Here is a 22,501-nt window from a genome sequence, read left to right on the forward strand (position 1 = left end):
AGTTTGCTGCATTGTCGCGGAAGAATAAAGGGGGAGGCACTGCGGCCTGAGGGGTGCCAGTTATTTTTCACGGTCTCCTTGGCCCCCTCAAGCCAGTTCTTCCTGTGAAGATTTCAAATTACAGGGTTCAGAAACGGCGCCCCCGTCGAGGCTCGCCCTCTGTGGGGGGCATCACGAAAACTTGCACGGGGACACCCTGCCTGGACGTCACTCGGTGCACGTGATTTTTTGTTCCACGCTTTTCTCTTGGCATATCTTCCACTCCACTTGCCGATATTATCGACATGACCACCCGATCGTGGGTACGCGGTGTCGCGTACCGCTCCAAGACCGATTCTCGACAATAATCATCTCTCTTTCAGTCGGTGATCTCTGTAAGTCAAAGTTTCTTCACCTCTTTCTTCCGAATCTCTTGATTCTTCCTGCTGATATAGAAGGTCGTTGAGTATAATGTTTCTCAAATGTTTTTTAAGAAGAATATACGAAAAGTAGATTTAGTGTAACTATGTGTTTATATCGAATATAATTTGTATCAACTTCGTATATTTTTAATCAATCGATCAGAATCAGTACTTAAAAATTTTCCTTAACTTCTGTTATAAAATTCTTAAATAACCAAATAAAATCTTTGCAAGTCTTTTTCTTTTTAATTCAACCTTTGCGCAATTGATGTATAATATATACAACATTATGTTTTTGTAAATCATTGACAAATTAAAGGATAAGTGTATTTATTCTGGGTAAAACTGATCTCAAATTTTAGTGCATTACACGCTAATAAATTCAAGTGGGAAACTGAAAAATAGTCTGTTTTGAAGTTGTTACGTTACAACGTTAGTCAAAAATAAATACCTAATTATCCAAATATGTATTTTTAAACAACATCGCAAATGAATCTCCCCATTCTTTAACAGAATCACGAATCTCGAAGAACACAGATATATTATTCAGTTATTCACGAACGTGTAAAAATGTGGAAACCGAAAAAGGGTTGCATGTCTCGCCGTCCAGCGTCGTGTCGGATCGCGTGCACAGTGCTTGCAATCGTTAAACGGGGGTGTTTAAAAGAGAAGGAATTTTCTTTGTGCAAGGGACATGTAGACTGACGGTCGGTAGTAGTGTAGAAAGACGAAGAGACGTATTATTAACCGGACGAGGAGCGGCAATAATACGCGACACATCGGCTCGGGGGACCAAGGCAAGACGAGCAGTCGAGTGAAAATCACAGCGGGGGACCAGACACGCGTGTCCCTTTGACGACGATCTCGTACAGAGGGATGATCCTTTCATCTCGCCGACAACATCTTCGGATACGTCCTTATGGTTCGCTTTGCACATATTTTCATAGACATGTATTTGCATGTATGAAGAGAAAAGTACGTTTCCGAGTCTTCGAGTTGGCCATTTTCTGTCCCCGAAAGATGAAACAATTTGTTTTATTATATTAGTCGACTTTATATTATTAGGTCTTACTTTATGTTACTATACTATATATTTTAAGAGGTAAATATATTTGAATGGAGTAATTGAAGTAAATGAAGTATTATATAGACTAATTAATTCTAAACTATCATAGATAAATTATATGCCTCATACAAGCCATTCTGAAGTTTCACTAGCATTGTAATGAGATACGATTATTATGTTACACTAACAAAATTGAGAACCAATCTGAAAATGTATACGTACCATCAGCCACAAAAGTCTTGCAATTAGTACACTTTATATAAATGGCATTCGTATTCAAATAAAATATTACCGAAATTCACCGCAAGGTCAGTGTGTTTTATTTAAAAAACAAGAAGTTCTGTTTTATAGATTAGAAGATAAATATATTATTTTATGATACTTTATATATGTTCTTTGCTTAAATAAAAATATCCTTCTTATAAGATATACGAAGATACGAAATATCGTAAATTTGGAATTTATTTCAAGCTTTACCTATATAACCATGAATCTTGACACATACATATTTCATTCCAATGGTAATATAATTTCAAACTGTTTTGTATAACACACATAATATATTCATGGAAGGTTTCCAGAACTGTATAATACTTAAAACACCGTATTTTTATATTCTGTAACGATCTATCTTATAATATAATCTTTTGCACTACAAAAAAACGGAAACTGGCATCAAACACGATATATCAAGCCCCAGCTCGGAACAACAGCAGCAAACCACAAAAACCACAGCATTCATCAACGAAATCTATCCTGCGTTTCGCATCGATGTATTCACGGATAAACCGCTAATCCGCACAAGTAAATTTCACCAGAGAACAGAGCATTTACCGCAACTGGTTTACACCGGCAGCATTAATCCTATTCGCATTGTTTTTTCCAGCAGATCGTGTGCGAACGAGCGGCATTCGCAACATGCAGAAATTACTCCACACAACCGGTTGAAAACAAAAAGAAAAAAAGGAAAAGAGACAGGCAGCGGAAGCAAACAGAGAAAGAGGACGAGTGTGATAAAAAATAGTGATGGGTCCAAGTACATCGCAAGTAGCTATGTAGTTACACCACTGTTGTTAGGTGGATGTATGCCCTGTTTCAGGTGTTTCAAATAAGATACAGTAATCTACGAAAGTTTTCGAATATTTGTACAAATATTTTACAAATATATCGTGTGTGTTATAGGACATATTTTGAAATTTCATTAACACAGTAACGAGACTCGACTCTTACGATTATATTGGTAGAGTTTGAAACTTCAAACATATATGTGTAATGCCTGTAAAATTGGTGTTGATATTCCATTGTATTTATTATAGCAGTTGCATATTAATTAATTAGGTTCATTAATGGTTATATGAAACATCGTATCATTTAGTGTTACTTTCATACAACTACATTTTTATACTATGAAAAGTACACGCATAACTTTAAAAAAGAACGCAAAAGAGCATGTACCAATACTTTTTGTAGCCCAGTCAATATAGAGACTACAAGATATTTAGTGCAAGTGCATATGTATATATTTCACAGAGATCACAAAAATATTATATTAGTCAATTATATTATTAAGACGGCTATGGTATCCCATTACACTGCAAAAAAAGTAAAAAAACAGTTTTACATGATGCATATAATCTAATACATTATTTATAAAAGATCGTTTAATCTTTTGACAATAACATTTAAGAAACAAAAATTGACGAACAAAAAATATAAAGCAAACGAACCTAGAACAAATAATAATGAAAATGAGTTTTGCGTTTTTATTTTATGTGTGTCATGAAGGTATTTAATAAATGCAATTTTGATCACATAATTTGTTACATAAATTCAAAACTCACACACTCTTAAGTATACGGTTTTGTATTTTCCATACAAATCGAACTTGATCCCATCGCTAATAAAAAGGGCTAGAATTGAAAATTCTCTCTCTCTCTCTCCCTCTCTCTCTCTGTTTCACTCTTTAAAAAAGTGGGAAAGAGAGTAAAAACATGGAAGGAGCGGGCAGACACGAGATAGCGTGTGCGTGAGGCGTTTTTAATGCGTGTTACCCGGCGGAACCGCAATCCGCTTTTGCGGCGGCGGCCACTGGTCGAGCTGGCCCACTGGTTGCCAGTTTCCGGTAACGCGCTTTGGCGCAAACTGGCGACCACGGCTGATTTCGAAATTGCAAAACATTTTCACACTCTTATGGTTTCGACGCCACCGCAGTCCCTGTGTGTTTGCCTCCTTTACTGTCTGCCTCGTTCCGTTCACGTCCTCATCCTACCGTTGTTATTCTCTCTGAGTGTATATTTTTTCTCGTTTTTCTCTTTTTTTCGTTTTCCTCGCTTCTTCTTCTTCTGTCTCTCTCTCTTTTTTAATTTGTTTCGTTTTGTTTCGACGGTACACTCGTAATTCCCGCGGTTTTGACGCTCTTCGTCAAAGCTGTGGAGAGACAAAGCGAATACGTCATGGCTGAATTCAGCCGACGACGTTTTGATGCGATGAAAGGAGCAACCGAGAGAAGTCGCGTAATTGTTCCACGGTTCGATCCGATCCCGCGTGTTTTTGAAGTTTCCACGCTGACCAAAAGTTTAGGTCAGGTTTGGGATACGAGATTAGATTTCCGGCATGAGTTTGAATAAAATGGAGCGGCTTTTTAGTTGGAAGGACATTGTACAGAGTATTTAGATGATATTACAAAGAAAAACGTGTCTTTTAGTAGCAGAGATATTTTCTGTAATTTTTTACGATTTTTGACAATTTGGAGCATTCATTTTTTTCATGCGGTATTTTTAGTAATATGTATGATCTACACTAATTAATTTCATATTACAAACATTATTTTATATGTCATCTCTTTGTGATAAATGGATTATAGATAATAATCTATAATGCATTTATGGGAAATTTGATGTTGCAAAAATACACAGAACACATATAATCTTCGAAAATATGTAAGACATCGAAAGTATAACACTCGTTATAATTTTTAGTGGATAAAACAATTTTCTACTTAAGCTCCATTTTGTAAATTATATTTATAAAAATACGAATTTGCATAAATACCAGAAGTCTAATAATCTTATAAATATAAGCATGTACGTATTCCTTGATATGGTGGACGCTAATATTGTAGTATACAATAAGAAATGAATTTTATTTAGATAAGTAGAAATTTATTATTGAGATAAAGTCTACGACTTTTACTTTATCGTCAAAGATGAAAATCATTTAATAGAAGTTAGATATGTACAACATATATTGTGATAAAATTATGACCTAGAGTCACAGAACTTTAGATTTAGACGTCTACTATTAACAATAAACAAAAAGACAAATTTTCCTACAGCTAAAAAAAATTCAATTCTGAAGAAGTTAAACAGTGGTTATGTTAAATATAGGAACACGTCCTCAAAGTTTTCATTCTGCTTCATCCACTCTTTTTATAATCTACGATTCAAGGGCGAGATAAAGCTTAATTCTGTGATCGGAATGTCGGTACGCCGATTTCCTGTTTAATTTTAAAGCGTTTAACCAAATTCGGCCCGTGGCAACAAGAGGTGGAGAAACGGAGCATTCGAGGGTCGTGTCATTAAATTATTCCGGAACGTGAACCCGACGGGTGTCCTCGATCAGTTTCTGTGCGTAATTCGACAGAAGAATAACTCGGAACATCTGACTTGGCTCGCGATTTTTCGTGTCGCGCGCCATTGTAGAATTAAATGTCGTACGTACTGTTTATTGTGATTTGATACTAAATTCTTGAAATTTCAGAAAAGAAATATTTATAGTAGCTATAAAATAATTTTGTATACATCCTTTTTCTTTTTATAAGGATTTATTTTTGATAATTTCATTTTATAAATTATATAAATTATAATTATATAAATAATATTGTGGATGGACAATTTTTATTAAGAACAATAATGTGGTATAAATATAAAAAAAAAGATTATATTACAAAATAGTAAATAAAATGCAATATAATCGTTATTATTAATCAATTCCGTGTTACCAAAGCTATTTTTCTGCGCTTCCTTTAACTAATAAGAATGTTCTAATTGGGATTCTAAGTAACAAATTTAACCCCTTAACCTACAACTACGGGCATAACCCGTAGTACAATGATCAGGCCAAATGTAATATATAATATAATATACAGGGTGGTTGGTAACTGGTGGTACAAGCGGAAAGGGGGTGATTCTACGCGAAAAAAGAAGTCGAAAATATGGAATAAAAATTGTTTTAAAAAATTTTTTTTTTTTTAATTTTTCCATCGAGACAATGATCTACAGTGAGATCCGTTATAACGAGACGTGATAAAGTGCACGCGTACCGAGCGAAAATTCAAAGTCGATTTTCTCGAAAACAAACCCTCAAACGAAAAATTTTTATTCTATATTTTCGACTTCTTTTTTCGCGTAGAATCACCCCCTCTCCGCTTGTACCACCAGTTACCAACCATCCTGTATAATAGCTTGTTTACGTTTTCGGCCTAAATTTCTCGAACGTAAATCGTAGGTTAAGGGGTTAAATGACTAATTTCTGTCGATTTTTGTAATTTTTAGAAATAGATTCTTGTATTTAAGAACTTTTGATTTTGCAGTAATACGAGTTCTATCGTTATACTTTCATATTTATCTTTCATCCGGAATCGTTATTTTTATATTTACGATTTTGGTTTTACGTTATTTATATTTTAAGATTTATAGACGAACAATGGTAATTTCGCTCGTTTGCTCGATTAGGTCACGTATGATTCCGAGACTAAGCAGAGATAATTTGTCAACGAACCGAATAACTCCATTGGTTAAATCAGTTGTCCGGCAAACAAGATTCTGGAATGCGATTGCTATCGCAGAAAGAGAGTCAATTGTTTCTTTTTCTTCCGCGAACATCAAATTTATACATATAAAGAAAGAAATTGCATTTTTTGAAAGAATAGAGTTATAATAGAATAGAGTAAAATTAGACTATTTACTAAGATATTTGAAAGATTAACTAATCCGTTTTTGCATCTTTTGGCGTAATGCACAATTTACTTTTTCATCTGGCTCGATTCCAAGATCTTTCCTAATATCTTCGATAAATAATATAGAGCAGTAATCTGTGAAACACTGCGATATCCGAATATTATTAAGTGATCCGCGAATTCTTATGCATTTGTGACAAATTTTGACGTGCAAAGATACGTATAGTATATATAAAAATATATAAAATATTTCAAGTGTAGTACTCGTTACAATATTTAAGAACTTTCTATCTTGATCCTATTTCGTTCGTTATATTCATAAAAATATAAAATGTCATAAATATTTGCACTTTAATTAAAAGAGTCACTGTACCTAAGCATCCAAACGAATGACCAATCTTCTTTGGTAAGTGAAAATCCGTACTAAACTAACGCACAACCACTCGACTTTGAGAAGTTAGATTGCTTACCATCTCTCACTACCTTTTACATCCCCTTCTCACGGCACTTTGTCGTCGACCCGGTTTCTACGCTGGCACGTGCAAAATTTTCAAGCGCCCTCCAGGACATCGGAATCGGGCAGAAGCACGCGATTCGAATCACTGACTCCGAAAAACGATCTTTCTCGTTGAACGTGCGTGTCGGCAAACAGAATCGTTCGCTGGAACGGTACCGTTGCACCAAGCCTCCGGCCATCTCTCTCTCTCTCTCTCTCTTTCTCTCTCCTTTCTCTGTTCTTCTTTTTCCGCCTTTCTCTGTTTTTCTCTTTCTGCCTTTCTCTCTTTTTCTGTTTTTCATCGTAGACGGGCTTGTTGCACGCGACCAAAAAACGTCAGCGGCAAGAACCTTCGCGGACAGCGATTTTTTGAACGCGTCCCGAAACTCTGTTTCGCTTTCCGTTTCAGCAAATCTCGATTCCCGATAAACGCTTCGTGTCAAAATGTTGTTTTGCCGGCAGCGAATCACATGGAGGGAGTTGAACGCGATCTTTGCAGCCATTTTGTCGGCCATTCGTATGGAAAAGTGAGGCATACACGTTGGATAATTGACGAATGAGACTTTTGAACAGAGACTGCGTTTGGTTGCGTCTGTTTGTGCAACGCAGGGGCATGCGATTGTTAATTCATTGATTCTTGTTTTGATGTGGGAGGAAAGATTGCTAATGGTTTTCTCTTGGTAATTTTTAGATCTTTGATCGTACGTTATGTTAATGAGTAATTAGGTTTGGGTAATGTATTGGAAGAGTTTGTAATTACCGCATGATAGGAATACGTTGAATCGGTACTGATAGGTTTGAATTTAGTTTTTGTTAAGGATGAGACTGGTACTATCTGAGAGATTTAATCAAAAGGAGATAAGTGAAATGTTCTTTGTGTGAAAAATGAATTTTACTTCAAGGATTTAGATGGAATGATCGGTGGAATGTTTTAGATCGTATAAAATTAAAATGTAAAATATTGTTGAGTGGATATTTATGAAATAAAACAGGAATCGACGATACACATTATACAGCGATATATACAATATCGATATTACATTACAATTTAAGACACGAAATGTACACAAAACAAACGCTAAAACCTTTCTATTCACTACGAATTCTAATAATCCTAAAGAAAATCTTGTCAAAAATACCTGAAAATCCTTGAAATCAGCCATTATTAATAATGTCCTGTCCATTGCAGATAGGAAAATATTTAAAATAGAACAAGAATTAAAACCACTGCCAAAACTCCTTCACATGGATAAAGTTATCTTAAGAAATTAAGAATATTTGAAAAATCTCAAAATCATTCACTATTAAAAACTATCCATCATATATGTGGAAGGTATTGACCAGAAATCGAAGGTACCGGAGCAGTCGCCATGCATAGGCATCGACATAAGAATCGACATAGGAATCGAAGGTACACATTGACTGGTGTACACGCGCGTCGAAGAGGGAAGGAGAAAGAGAACGAACTATAATGTCAGGGAGACGTCCCGCGGCGCTAGACTGTGACTAAATCCGCAGTACCCATGCAGTGTTTACACTCGAGATGATGCCTCCTAATGCTAATACGCGGTGCAGCGCAGCCTCTCCTCCGGTTTCTTAATGCTCAATCGCAATCCAATGAAAAGTGTATGAATGGCAAACGATTATCAAGTCGAGCGGGCGCCCTCAATGTGTCCGCCGAGGCGTCCGCGCAACCCTGCTGCGTTAACCGACGTCGAATCCGGACCAAATGGTACGAATTCGCTGTGTTTCCCTCTCCTTTTCTCCCTTCTACGTTACATTCGTTGATTCCCTTTCTTTCGTTTGCTTTTCACCTCGTCCATCGGCACTTTTCTCTCTATTACTCTTTTAGGTTGGCCGCCAGCTTTTTTTGTGGATTCAGCCGGTCATAGGACAGAAGTTTTGCAGGGATACGTAACGGAGAGCACGTGGTAGGATTTCCGGCTCACTCAACGATTAGGTTCGGGTCAGAGAGCAGTAAGAAACGCAATTACCATTGTTAGCAAATGCAAGATGTTGGGAGATTTGAGGAGATGGAATCATTGAGATCGAAGGTGAAATGAAGAATAACAGATATGGTGGTGTCAATTTGATATTGCAAAGAAGAAAGCTGGAATACTAAAATGGTAGAGAAGCGACACCAAAACCGGACTCTCGATTTATCATTTATGTATAAGATGTTTCAGTAATCATGATACAATCGGAAAGTGGGTGTGATTCTAGGTAAAAAAGTAAGTCGAAAACATAGAATGAAGTCTGTTCGTATGACGCTTCGTTTTCGAGAAAAACGAGATTTGAAAATCGATATTTGAAGATCGGTCAGGTATTATAAGTATAATAATTAATTGGAAACAGTAATTTTGATAGGTTAATCATAACTTTCGAAGAGTAATTTCTACAAATAACAATTTGGAAAGAGAAGTTTTAATAAATAGTAATTCCCAAACAGTTATTTTGTTGTTCTGATAAATAATAATTACTAAGTAATAATTTCTATAAATAATATTTCCAAAACAGTAATATAAATAGATAGATACTAATTTTGGAAAGGTAATTCCTAAAAATCTTAATTTTAAAAAAGTAATTTCAATGTATAATCGCCCCAAAACAGTAATTCGAATTCTCGTGTCAACGTTTTAACGTGAATTCTCCAACCGATCCCCATTCCCCCTTGGGTAGTTCACTCGAAAAGAAAGCGGTTTGTCGTCGTGGCCTTAACCACGATTCACGGTTCAAGCTCACGCCGATGATCCCTTTTATCCAATCCGCGAGAAGCCGCGAGGCGTTAAATCCCCCGGGAAAATCTCCGTAACTGAACTCGCGTTCCCGTTAAGTCGGTCAGCTCGGTCCAGCCGAGTGAGAGGATCACAATACCAGGCCGTGGAATCGGGTATCCAATCCTTATTCTGTCTTTCGACGTTGTCCCAGGCCTCTCTGGAAATTAGTTGTCCGAGAAATTCATGTTAATGTCGAGCAATCGACCGCAGTGGTCCGTGAGAAAATAGCCAACGTGACGAACAGATCCGGAAATGTTTCCAAAGAGAATCTTTAGTGTAGCTTTGTTACAAGGTGTTTAATCTTCTGTTATTTGGCTTTGGGTCTGAGAATGATGCTTTCTTTTTGGAGGGGTGGAATGATGGTGGGAGTTTCCGAAGAATGTGTTTTGTTGATTGTGATGGTTTGGATTAGATGTCATGTTTGAATGTGTTTTAGAGATACAAGCGTGATTAATCTGTGTAGTAGTAAAAGTACACGGGTAAGTAAAACAGGCTTGTGTTCTTATAATTCTACATTTCGAAAAGAACAGTACAAAAATAATCATAAAGAATAAGATATGAATGTAGTATTTTATTAATTATTTATGGATTCTACATAAATCTTTTTTATTGCTAAGCAAAAAATTTTTTAGCTGCGCCGCAATACGTTCTGTTTATTCTTTAAATTGTCTAAATCTCAAGTGAGAAGACACATTTGCATCGTTACATTCATTGTAATCTTCTTCTTTCTCAGTATGAGGATTTAAATCGTTGGTAATAATATTCATGCAAATTCCAAAAGCATCTTACATAATGACGATCCAGTTACTGACATTTGTTTATTTATGGTTTATAGGACCCTTTGTTATATAGCAAAGTTCGGATATTTATTTTTCAATTCCGTTATAGTTTGATATTCCTATTTATAAAAAGATATGAAAAGACAGGATTATAAGAAGGGACATGGAATAGTAAAGAACATAAGTAGATAATATTGTTTGGTTGATAGAACATTTGCGTAGCGGAATATGTATCAAAAACTATATGGATCAAAACACGTAAAACAGAGATCACTAATTTGAATTGAGTTGTGGAAGTTTATTTGAAAGTAATCGATCTGTTTTGGAAATGCAGATAAGTTCGGAGGAATTTGAGCGTTTTTTTGGGAGATATCGGGCGTTTTGGGTTAGCTTTCAATTTTAAAGGTGAGTTAATGATCTATTTTGATTTCGAAGTGATTGATAACTGGAGCAGATTTAAACGTTTTTTCTTCGAATTTTAAAGTTGATGGATTCAAATTCATATATTTATGATCGCGCTACATAAATAAACATTTCCTTCACCTTCTGAGTATTGTAACAAGCACTCCACTTTGGAAATTTCATATATTTTTATATATTTAAATTCTCCATAAATACATAAAATTTCGCAATCTGGTAATTAAAGATTTGTCACCTATCGATATATTACCCTTATACGAGATATTTGTAGTTAATTTAATATATTTTAAAAACTTCCATAGTTTGTAAGATAAGCTTAACTCAAAGTATTAACTCGAAAACTGTTTTCTGAGTCTTATCTATTTATTTATGCATTTATTTATTTATTTATTAACATATTCTACATATTAAAAGAACATATTTTAGCCAAGATAATCCAATTTTTGACAATCTATAAACATATTGAACACTCATTACTTCAAACGAATTTGAGATTTAAAAGGATATCGATAGTTTTAAATATATGTAATATAATATAATATAATGTAGTATATATTATAATATGTATATGTATTATATATAAAATATATATAAGTTATAATACATATAATAAAATCCTATATAATTTTGAAATGATTTCGATGGATTTTAATTGTAACTTTTATTTACTTATTTCATTTTCACAAAGAATTTTTTTAGAAAAATTTTTTTGACTACTAAAATGTAAGACCGCCAAAGAAAAAAAATTCTTAATGCAATGGAAAAAGATAAACCTTGATTCATGACTATATTAAAAACATATAGTTATAAATTTATAAAATTTCTATGAAGGATTGTAAGTTAGTCATTCCAATAATACTAGCAATTTTAATGGGAAATCAATTTAAGTACTTTTTGGAAAAGTTATCCGCTTTTTTCTATCAAATTTTCAGGCTACAAATCAATATCAAATTCAGACGAACAAAAAAAGAAGAAAAATAAAAAATAAAATTCAGTGTGTCAAATAAAAGTAACATAATCAATATTTTGGTCACGTTATAATTGGTTCATTCACCCTTCGTGCCATAATGATATAAAAGAATTCAAGAGAAAAACAATTCTTTTTAGGACCTCTTCGTATGGTATTTCATTGGGCAATTCATTCGAATTTTTCAGATATTTCGTCGATGCAACAATCCTAATGTGTTATATAGGAATCGGCGCAGTGTACGTTGTATTAATATCTGGGATAATACAAAAATTTTTTGATTCTGAAAGAATCCTAGATCAAGGGTATTACGCCTTGTTCCTGTTTCCACCCTGCTTTGTAATAAACATGATGAAATATTTGCACGACATCGCGGTTATTTCCATTTTTGGTAATTTATTGCTCTTTACTGCTGCCATGATTGGCGCAGTATAGGCTTTGAAAGATGGAATTGGCGAAAAGTGGGTCATGATTGGCTCGGATATGTATTTGTATCCGAAATTCGTCGGAACTGTTCTCTTCAGCATGAGTTCTCCTGGAATAGTAAGTTTTCACCTATATTCAGTTAACAATGGTGAATCTAATGTTCAATTTTTAGACTAAATGACTAACCTCTTATATAATTTATATTATTATGTATTACATACTACATGAAATATTTTGTTACTACGAGACTGTGGACTTTTATGCAAATTTTTATGAACACAATTACAGAAATGAAATCTAAGCAAAAATTTGTCTTACTTACTACACTTCTGTATATTATATGCATTCTGTTCATTTTTGCATCTTTCAATTTGGTATAAATAGATAAAAATCCACAGTTTAATTATGTAGTAAAATAATTTGTACAAAACTCCTTTGCTCTATAATCAAAAAATGTTTGCTTTTTCAATTGAGGATAATTATTCTTAGGTGTTAGCAATACAACACGATATGCAAAAACCATGGAATTACACGAAATTCAGCGGAGTATTAAACCACGCTATGTTGCACATAACTCTTCTGCATACTTTTATCGGGTGTTGTTGGTTACCTGAAATGGGGCTGCGACTCAGGAAGCAATTTCATTCGAAACCATCCAGTAAACGATCTGTACAAATTTTTGCGTATATTTTATTCTTTCAAACGAGACACACCAATATTCAGAGGTATCAGGACACTTTTTTATTTTTGACATGATATATTTGAATTATAAAACTACGGATAAAAAAATTGAACTGTAATAATTTTATTACTTATAAGCATTATATATAACAGGATATTATGAGGTCATTAACCTAATTTTTCAAAACTAATATGCAACAAGAAAGCTAGAGTTTGTAATTATACAGTCTTGTAAAATTATTTTATTAATTGACAAATTCTTCATCTTTAGATCTTTCAATAGGTTTCTTGCAGTACGAATTATAAGAGGTAGATTAAGAAGATCTTTTATGCCAACAAAAACATTTTTTGTGAATTTTTTAAAACATGTTTTGTTTTATTTAAATAATAAATATACAAGATGATCAGAAGGCTACTTGACTGATACAAATTTTAATTGTTTAATATTTTAAAATCACGTAGAAGCTCCACTGATTTTTAATTCTTTAATATTTTAAAATCATATAGAAGCTCCATCTCTGGAAGTTTGTTAAAAGAAATTTTGATGCTTTTTTGCATTATTCAGTTGTAATTTGTTCTAAACTCTGATTATGTTGGAATATCCAATAGAAGCGAGAATTTCTTTTCGTAAAAAACGTGATCAAATTAAGACGTTGATGGATAACAGTAAAGTATGCGCGGTAAAGTATGTCATGCTAGATGATGACGAACTCTTTATATTATTGACTTATTAATCCCCATATTTTTTCGTATTATGAAAAAAATAGATTTTTATCTGATTTTGTCTGATACTTGTAACATTTTTTTATCGAATTATTGTTTTTGGCTACCTTGTATTTTGGCTACGTTGTTTTCAATTATTAGTTTATCATTAATTTATACATTTTAATACAAATGAATCAAAGTGTGGGAATATTTATGAACGGTAGTGTATTCTATAATATAATCAATAACACGATATTATTATTTTATTTTGTTAGGGGAACAATATCTGCATTCGTGATGCAGGGTCTACCGATATATTTCACATATGGATTACAATGCTATATGCCAATTATTATCCTATTGGACGGGTATACTATTCCAGCACTTAATAAAAAGTCAATCTACGGAACTTCATGTTGTTGGAATCTGACAGTTCGTTTGGGCATCAGCCTAATTACGTGTAAAGAAATTCTTATACCTATTGTGCTCAAAACGATTAGATTATCGTTCTCCTTGTATTTCTGATTTTCATATTTATCTTTCGCGTTTGTACATTTTTTATTGATTGCTTTAAAATTAATCTGTATCGCAGAACCATGTAAATCTTATTTATGTCGATATGTTTTAATAGAATCTTTCATAGTAGCAATTCTCTAATTGTTTGGATTTTTAAAATTTTTTCCCCACTTATAGTTACGTTTCGACTATGTTGGCATTAGAAATTATTTATATATTTTCACTCAGTTTTATTTAATATTAATCATGTAATATACGGAGTATCCGATTTTAATGTACAAATACGAGTTACTGGTAAATTACCTGCTGTATAAAGGAAAGGCAGAAATAGAATGGTTTTACAGAGAACATAATCTGGTATAATTATTTCTTCTCGAGATGAACGGGTAGAGATTGTGATTCACGTTTTCTTAAACGGAATCATATAATTTTTGATATACTAATCGATCTGTTTTGACATTCTTTATAGAAAATTATTAATCTATTCACGTCGAAAAACCATTAGTCTAGCAGGTATTTTAACTTTTATCTTGTGAAACCTATCGTACAGAAGACAAAAAAGCAAAGAAAAAAGCAAATAGCCGATTTTTATGAAATATAAGAAAAATAGCGAGACAGTTTTGAACATTTTTTTTATACAGTAGATAGTTTACCATTAATTCGCATTTATAGATTAATATCTGATATTCCGAATATAAAAGTTTATGAGTAGGTAACTCACTAAGGCTTAAGGCTATACAGTGGCTATTAAAACTATATACAAACCACTGTTATTATTATAGCGTCTATATACTAAATAATTAGATCAAAGTATATTACATTATATATTATTTAGTATCGAATATTTTCATATGATTATAAAAATTTGATATTATAAAATGTAGAACCCTACAAAGAAAATTCTCCGTAGGAAACTAGGGGTATGTGCAAATACTTTTTGTAATCAATGTAGATTGTTTAAAGTATAACATTAATAAGCTTATATGATTGTCATATAACAGAAACTATTGAATCTTTTCTTTTGAGTCTACGGTTGATGAGTGTGAATAATTGTTTCAAGTAGCATATTTTAGCTTTTCTCAGTTTACCTTTAGCAAAAATAATTCTATCGTGATATATAACTTCATGCCTTTCGCATCTTTTATTCCTTTATTTATTTATTTCCTTTATTTCTTTTCTTTTTCTTAAAAAAAAGATCTTTTTCATGGCGCAAAAAATATCTTTAATAGTTCTTCATCTTCTTTTTGTTTAAAATATTTATGTTTCATAGAAAACAATTTCATTTAGAATTCTGATCTTTTCTCTTTAAGTATTTCATGTTTGTTTCTTTCATTTCGCATACGTTACTTCCTTTTACAAGAAAACCTTTCTGTTTGCGTTTGTAGTAAGCTATGTAACGCATAATCTCACTGTCGTGTAGTTGTCTTCATTCCCCTCACTCTTTCAATTTTGCATTTGCTTAATTTTACAAAATACTTAACACTATACATATCTAATCCCGCTGCGTTTTTCGAGTAATCTACTCAATTCTATTTTTCTATTAAGTACAAATTTCTTAAGTTTAAAAGAAAAGGATATCTTTGTTACTAAAAGCAATTTTTGTTTGTATGTGTAATTTTTCGTTGCAACATTTTGCCAAAGACAAAATGTTTTGTTAAAACATTAAATATCTTTTTGTCTGTTAAAACAAGGGTATGATTTAGATATTACTCAGAATATTTTGAAATAAAAAATACGGGGTCTGTAACAGAATTAATGCTACACTTTTAATATTTGACAGAAATCTAAATTTCATTCAATATTCAGCTTTAACAAAAACGAATGAATACGACGAAAAAAGAATCTTAGAGAAAATTTCTCTTTCTTCTTTTCGTTTTCTTTCTCTTTTATATTTTCAAGGTAAACTCAAAGAGAAGTTTGATCGGTTGCAACGGGTTGAATCTCCTCTTTCTCACGAGGGAAGTTCGCGAAATCGATCAATCGATCCGATGGCAGTCCATCACAAGCTAGATATTACCAAAGTTCCAGAATCTATTTTCGTGAAATTTAGTATAGATAGCCCAGTTTCTCTCGTGGCGCGCCATAGCGGAACTCTTGATGCAAGTATTCATCGTTCTAATAAAGGATGCTTCGCTGGGCTAACTACCGATCTTGTGATTGATTCTTCGTCAGTAAGCGGATGAGTAAAGAAATCAGAAAACTTTCATATTATAATATTTATGCAAATATTTATATAATATCTTAACCTTTCTACAAATAATATACATTTTATGGATTATTTTCTCTTACTGCGAATGACATTGGGCAGACAATTGGATTATTAAACGATAGTGATTGTTAATGGGATTTAATTTAATATGTTCGATGATTATTTTGCGGATATTTAACTAGTCGAATAAGAAATAAACAAGTACTGTATTTACGATTTTATTCAATGTGAATTTTCCTGTTATACAGGGTGGTTGGTAACTGGTGGTACAAGCGGAAAGGGGGTGATTCTACGTGAAAAAAGAAGTCGAAAATATAGAATAAAAATTTTTCGTTTGAGGCTTTGTTTTTGAGAAAATCGACTTTGAATTTTCGCTCGGTACGCGTGCGGTACGTTATAACGGATCTCACTGTAGATCGTTGTCTCAATGGAAAAATTAAAAAAAAAAAATTAAAAAAAAAAAATTTTATTCCATATTTTCGACTTCTTTTTTCGCGTAGAATCGCGTAGATGCAAGAAGTGTCTGTTATAACTCAACTCAATTAGAAGTGAATATCAGCAAAGTATTGAGTTTAGGATAGTATTTTCAATCCAGCCGTTGCGAGACGGCCAGCAACGCTTGCGTGAAATAATAAGAAATTAATATTAAAATAATAGACGAATAAATAATTGATATTATGTTACGAAATAGAATAATTTTTATCGCTTTACGCAAACGTTGACAGCCGCCTCGCAACGGCTGGATTGAAAATACTATCCTAAACTCAATACTTTGCTGATATTCACTTCTAATTGAGTTATACGTTATAACAGATATTTCCTGCATTCTTGTTGTCCCGCATATGCATGTGGAAAGAGACGTTAAGTTTGTCTAACCATCGTTCATAAACAGAGGATAAGCGACCAGCAATTAGTCAGATGAATAAGCATATCCATAGACGTACAATTATAGACAGAACTATAGTGTAGTGATATTTACAGTTTTTCGCGAATACCTCGGAAACTATGATTGGCCGACGGTTATATGTATAAGAAAATGTCGTTTAAAATATTGAGTTTTCTACTCATATTTTAAAAATCATCGAAATCGAAGAGGACAACACGATTCTACAAGTTCACCATAATTTTTCATTTCATAGAAATCCTTCTCGTTTTCTATGGGTTTCCATTTCTTTTTGAAACAGTTTTGAAACTGATTGCATTTTTATGAACATCTGCTTATGTATATCAGTTATATTCTTGAGAATTCTTTAAATAAAAGACTATGGCATTTTAGCGTCAATCAAACGAGTTAATATTTTATTTACATTGCCTAATTTTTCGTTTAGAAAATTTCCTATCCTTATTTTTGTATATATAAAAATAAGAATCGAACCGCTATGTAAGATATTAGATTCTGAAATTTGTAGTTCGATGTATTATAGAATACATATTCTATAAATATAGTCAGACTTTTGAGCGATCGTATAAATTTGACGAAACGTAAATCAAAATTACAGGTTTGTTGGCAGCGATAATTCCTAAATTGGATTTATTCATCGCTGTGGTAGGAGCTGTTTGTTCATCGACTTTATCAACCATTATTCCAGTTACTCTGCATATTACAACAATTATGGCACGCTGAAATGGAAATTAATTTTAGGCTTGTCTTTGTTGCTTGTTGCATCCTTTATCACATTGTGTGCCATCGTAGTCAATATAATTTTGATTGCCGAATATTTAGAAGCAGATATATTATGACATAAAATTGTAAAATTGTAATATGGAAAATGTTTATTTGGAAAAATTTATACGAAGACCACGAAAAGCGAATGATAAAAAGATCCATAATACTTATAACCGATGTGACATTATATGGTATTAAATCTAGCTTTCAACATTTTTTATATGTTCGAGAGGCTAATAAAAACATGTAGGTATTTAATACCTAAACGAAATAAAAAGACAATTTTGAGACTGGTTGAAATTATATTAGCATTTTAAAATTGTCTTCCTGTAAAAAGTAGAAATGTGACTTTGTCATGATACTATCTAGTTTTCGTATTGTATTCATGTTGATAGATACAAAACGAAAATTTCCTGATATTAATCAAAGATAAGAAATGATACAAATTTTAATCATAATAAAGTTTTACAAGTAAATGTGATTGCAGGAAGTTAGTATTAAAGTTAAAACTCTTAGAGCCAAAGAGCCATAAAAGCCAAAATATGTAAACGAAAATTACGTTAAATATTACGTATTAACAAATTCATCATCCAATTGTTTTTATACTTATCTAAAAAATGGACATTTCACATATTACAGTTTCTAAATGCTATTCAAGTTTAAGCCAAACTTTTAATTTTACAGATATAAGTCGTAGAAGAAGAAGGTACGTTATTAATGTTTTACATTGAGGAAAAAATCGCGTAAAACGAAATGGTGAAGTAAGTAAATTGCGCGGAAAGTTTTCTGCATTTCTACTGATTTAATATTAATTTTGAAATGATAATTGTAATAGCTTTTTTTATATTTACGAAATAGAAAAAAATTTCATACCATTTCCATTATTTGACAAGAAAATACGTTAATACGCAAGTATTATATTTACGCAAAATTATTATCTTGTTTGAGATCTTAGATTACACAAAGAACCCAAAGATATTTAATATTACATTGATTGCGTGTAATTAAATTAAAATACGTTTTTGTATCCATATCAGTAGTTCCCGTAATAAATGTCTTCGTCAATTCTTTGTGGCACAGAATATTAAAAAAAAAGCTTTAATTGTAGAGAAATTTTATTTAAAATTACGACCGCTCTGGATGAGTTATGAATACGTACTGGCCAAATTAATGCACGTTCTTTCTTGTTCGTCTATGAAACGCGTGTTAGTAATATTTGTGACAAAACGATATTGCTGAGATATATTATAATCCTCTGTGGAGGATTGGTTGAGAATTGTTGATATGAAATAACGAGAGTGAGAGATTGCTGTCGCAACCCGTCAAATATATTTCGAATAAGTTAAACGAATAAATAAAGAAATAAAAGTACAAAAGACGTTCGTATGTTCGCTCGCGGAAAAACCCGACTCGTAGATGTCGCTAATTTGTGTCACTCGGTATATACTCGTGAGATACTCGGAGATATCAGGCCTGTAAGTATGAAACCGGAATTTGCCTATAGATGGCCCTAGCTGATAATGTAGTTATCACTAAACTGCGTCATTGATGCCAAAAGTCTTTGTTGACATCTCACAAACATTTTTGATTCAGAACAATACAAGTTTCATACAACAGCATAGTTTGTAATAGCGTTGAACGTGTCAAATTTTGTGCCTGGAAACTACGATTTGCGGACAGCATTGATTTTCTGTTACCATTTGAAGAAAATTGCTGCAGAATCGCATCGAATGCTTGTCGAAGCTTACGGTGAGCATGCTCTTGGTAAATCACAGTGATTTGAATGGTTTAAAAAATTCAGAAGTGGCAATTTCGACGTGAGGAACGAAGAACGTGGAAGACCACCGAAAAAGACCACCGAGCTGTTAAAACCTGGCGGAACCGTTAATACTGAGCGCTACCGACAACAAATGATCGATTTGAATCAAGCTTTGCGTGAAAAACGACCAGAATATCAAAAAAGGCAACACAAAGCAATTTTGCTTCATGATAATGCACCATCGCATACAGCAAAACTGGTCAAGGAAACGATTGAAGCGTTCAGTTGGGAAATATTTTTGCACGCGGCTTACTCACCAGACTTGGCTCCATCCGATTACTATTTATTTGCATCGATGGGACACGCACTTTCTGACCAGCACTTCACTTCTTACGAAAATGTACGAAAATGGCTCGATGACTGGTTTGCCTCAAAAGAGCGACAGTTTTTTTGGCGTGGCATCCACCAATTGCCAGACATGTGGGAAAAATGTATATCTAGCGATGGGCAATACTTCGAATAAAATATTTTTAATCATTTTCATACAATAAACGTGTATTTTCTATACAAAAATTCCGGTTTCATATTTACATACCTGGTACTCTGCGACACTGTGTCGCTTGTGATCGCGTCCGTTTATTTATACTGGTTCGGGGGGGGGGGGGGGGAGTCGAAAAATTTGAATTCCTCTTCATTCGACGGTTGCATGTAGTGGCGACATTGTTTTGCCCGGAGTTTATTTATCATTACGTTTTTGCGTCAAGGCTGTGTCAATGTCCTGAGGCAAAACAACAACATGAGTCGCTCTCGATTCGCGTCGTCCTTTGACTCCTGTGCCGCTACACTGCTATGCCTCGAGTTATCTTAATATTTCAAGCTAAGATAATGAACGTTACACTGTGCATAAATGTATAAGTATTAAAAGTATTTTTTGTCTCACTATGCACCAAAGTTCGTAACATCGTCTTTTTCAGTACTTTTAAGTTATGGAATAGATCAATGTAGTGTTTTAACAGCTAATAAGATATGGTTAGGTAACCATACCCACTGTGTCACAAAGAGTTGAAACTTATCCTATTATGCTCCAAAGGGTTGAGATGTTTTACCAATGAATCCAAAAACAAAAAACAAGAAAAGAATGAAATAAAGAGAAAATGACAAAGGATACTGAATTTTCCATAAGACGGAAGACACCACCGAAGCAATTGGACAAAGCAGCGCGTAATCGCGTCAGATCATTCAGCCGTCAATGGCTTATCAGATACGCATGAAGGACGAGGACACGCATGCAAAGGCATTCGAATGCAGGGACGCGTGTATACACGCGTACAAATGCTGGAGTTAACGGCTGGCTATGAGTGGGAGTTCCCTCGAAGGGCAAAAGGGAAAAGGAGGTGGTGATGGGACACAGAAAGGTGCTTCCGTCGCACTGGAGAGAGGACGCAACCCCTTTTAGTGGCTAGCACGGCGTCTCTTCGCTCCCTCTTACCCTAAACAACCTCACACCCCTTTAGTCTCACTCTCTTTCTCACTTATTCTCTTTATTTGTCTCTCTTCAGCTTAAGTTTGCTCTTACAGACTCTGGCTCTGGCTGCCCGTTCATCCGTTTGCCAGTTCAAGGTGGTTGCGTTCATTACCAGAGAATATAACGGGTGGTGTGGGAGTTTCAAGTGACCGACCTCGTTTGGCCTTTCTGGGTTTCGAAGAACGTTTACACACTGTGATCGTTCCGATGAATTTACTGAATTGATGTGGAGAGATGTGTTAGAAGGAATTAGATTTAGAGTTTCTGGGATAAATTAACGTGATATAAATCTTTGTTGATTCTTTCAGGGTTTGGAAGAGTAGTCGATGAGTTTGGTGGATTGATGTGAAAATATGAGTTATAAGTAGACTGCGGATTTTTACGCATTCACGAGAAATTCAAAAGTGTAAAAATGTACAGCATGCATATAATATGCAAAATATATAAAATATCCAAAATATATATAGCATAGTATCGTAGTCCCTATAGTGTTTATCTAGTAGGTACACAGTTCCAGGTGCTATCTCTTTAATCGTATTTATAAAAATGTATAAATTTGTACAAATATCCGCAGTTTAGTTATAAGGGATTTGAACCTTTATAAGTAATGTACTTAACTTTCAATATAACAAGGTGGGTCATTTAAAGATATCTGTGCTGTTTTTACGGTTTAGCAATAGTTATTGCCAGTGTTTTCGTTATATGAATAAGTAGTAATTCTGGTAAATAAATATGCAGGAATAAAAGTTACCATAAGAAATATCAATAACGAAAAAAAATTGACAAACAATTTCGATTTATCTTCGATATGCTAAGAGTTAAGAAAAATCAATTGGACGTATAGACTACGGACTTTTATGTAATTTTACATTTTTATTAACATAACTGAAGAAATGAGACATATATAGAGATCTCTTTTACCCATAAAATATTATTAGAAGTACTTCACTGTGAATATATTATGTACATTTTGTACATTTTTGTACCTTCAAATTTGATCTAAAAAATCTGCGTTTATGATATACATAAAGCTTTGTTGACATTTTTTGATTTGGAAGAGATTAGATGATTATCTATCTTGATCAGTTTTACGGATTGATGTGGAAAAATGAATTAGAAGGAATTAGAATTCCAGTATCTAGGAGAAATTA

At 33.4% G+C, this 22,501-nt stretch overlaps 1 protein-coding gene across 1 annotated transcript; it reads left to right on the plus strand.

Moving 5' to 3' along the window:
• The first annotated feature begins 12,076 nt into the window (after positions 1 to 12,076).
• On the plus strand, positions 12,077 to 18,024 carry LOC138181464 (proton-coupled amino acid transporter 1). Its single transcript, XM_081833739.1, is given in 5 exon segments — positions 12,077 to 12,406; positions 12,779 to 12,889; positions 12,891 to 12,958; positions 13,951 to 14,135; positions 17,900 to 18,024. Coding segments are annotated over 5 exon segments (819 nt in total).
• The last annotated feature ends 4,477 nt before the right edge of the window (positions 18,025 to 22,501 follow it).

The sequence above is a fragment of the Bombus flavifrons genome, chromosome 7 (assembly GCF_040668555.2).
Source record: "Bombus flavifrons isolate JBK064 chromosome 7, iyBomFlav1_principal, whole genome shotgun sequence".
NCBI classification, from domain to species: Eukaryota; Metazoa; Arthropoda; class Insecta; order Hymenoptera; family Apidae; genus Bombus; species Bombus flavifrons.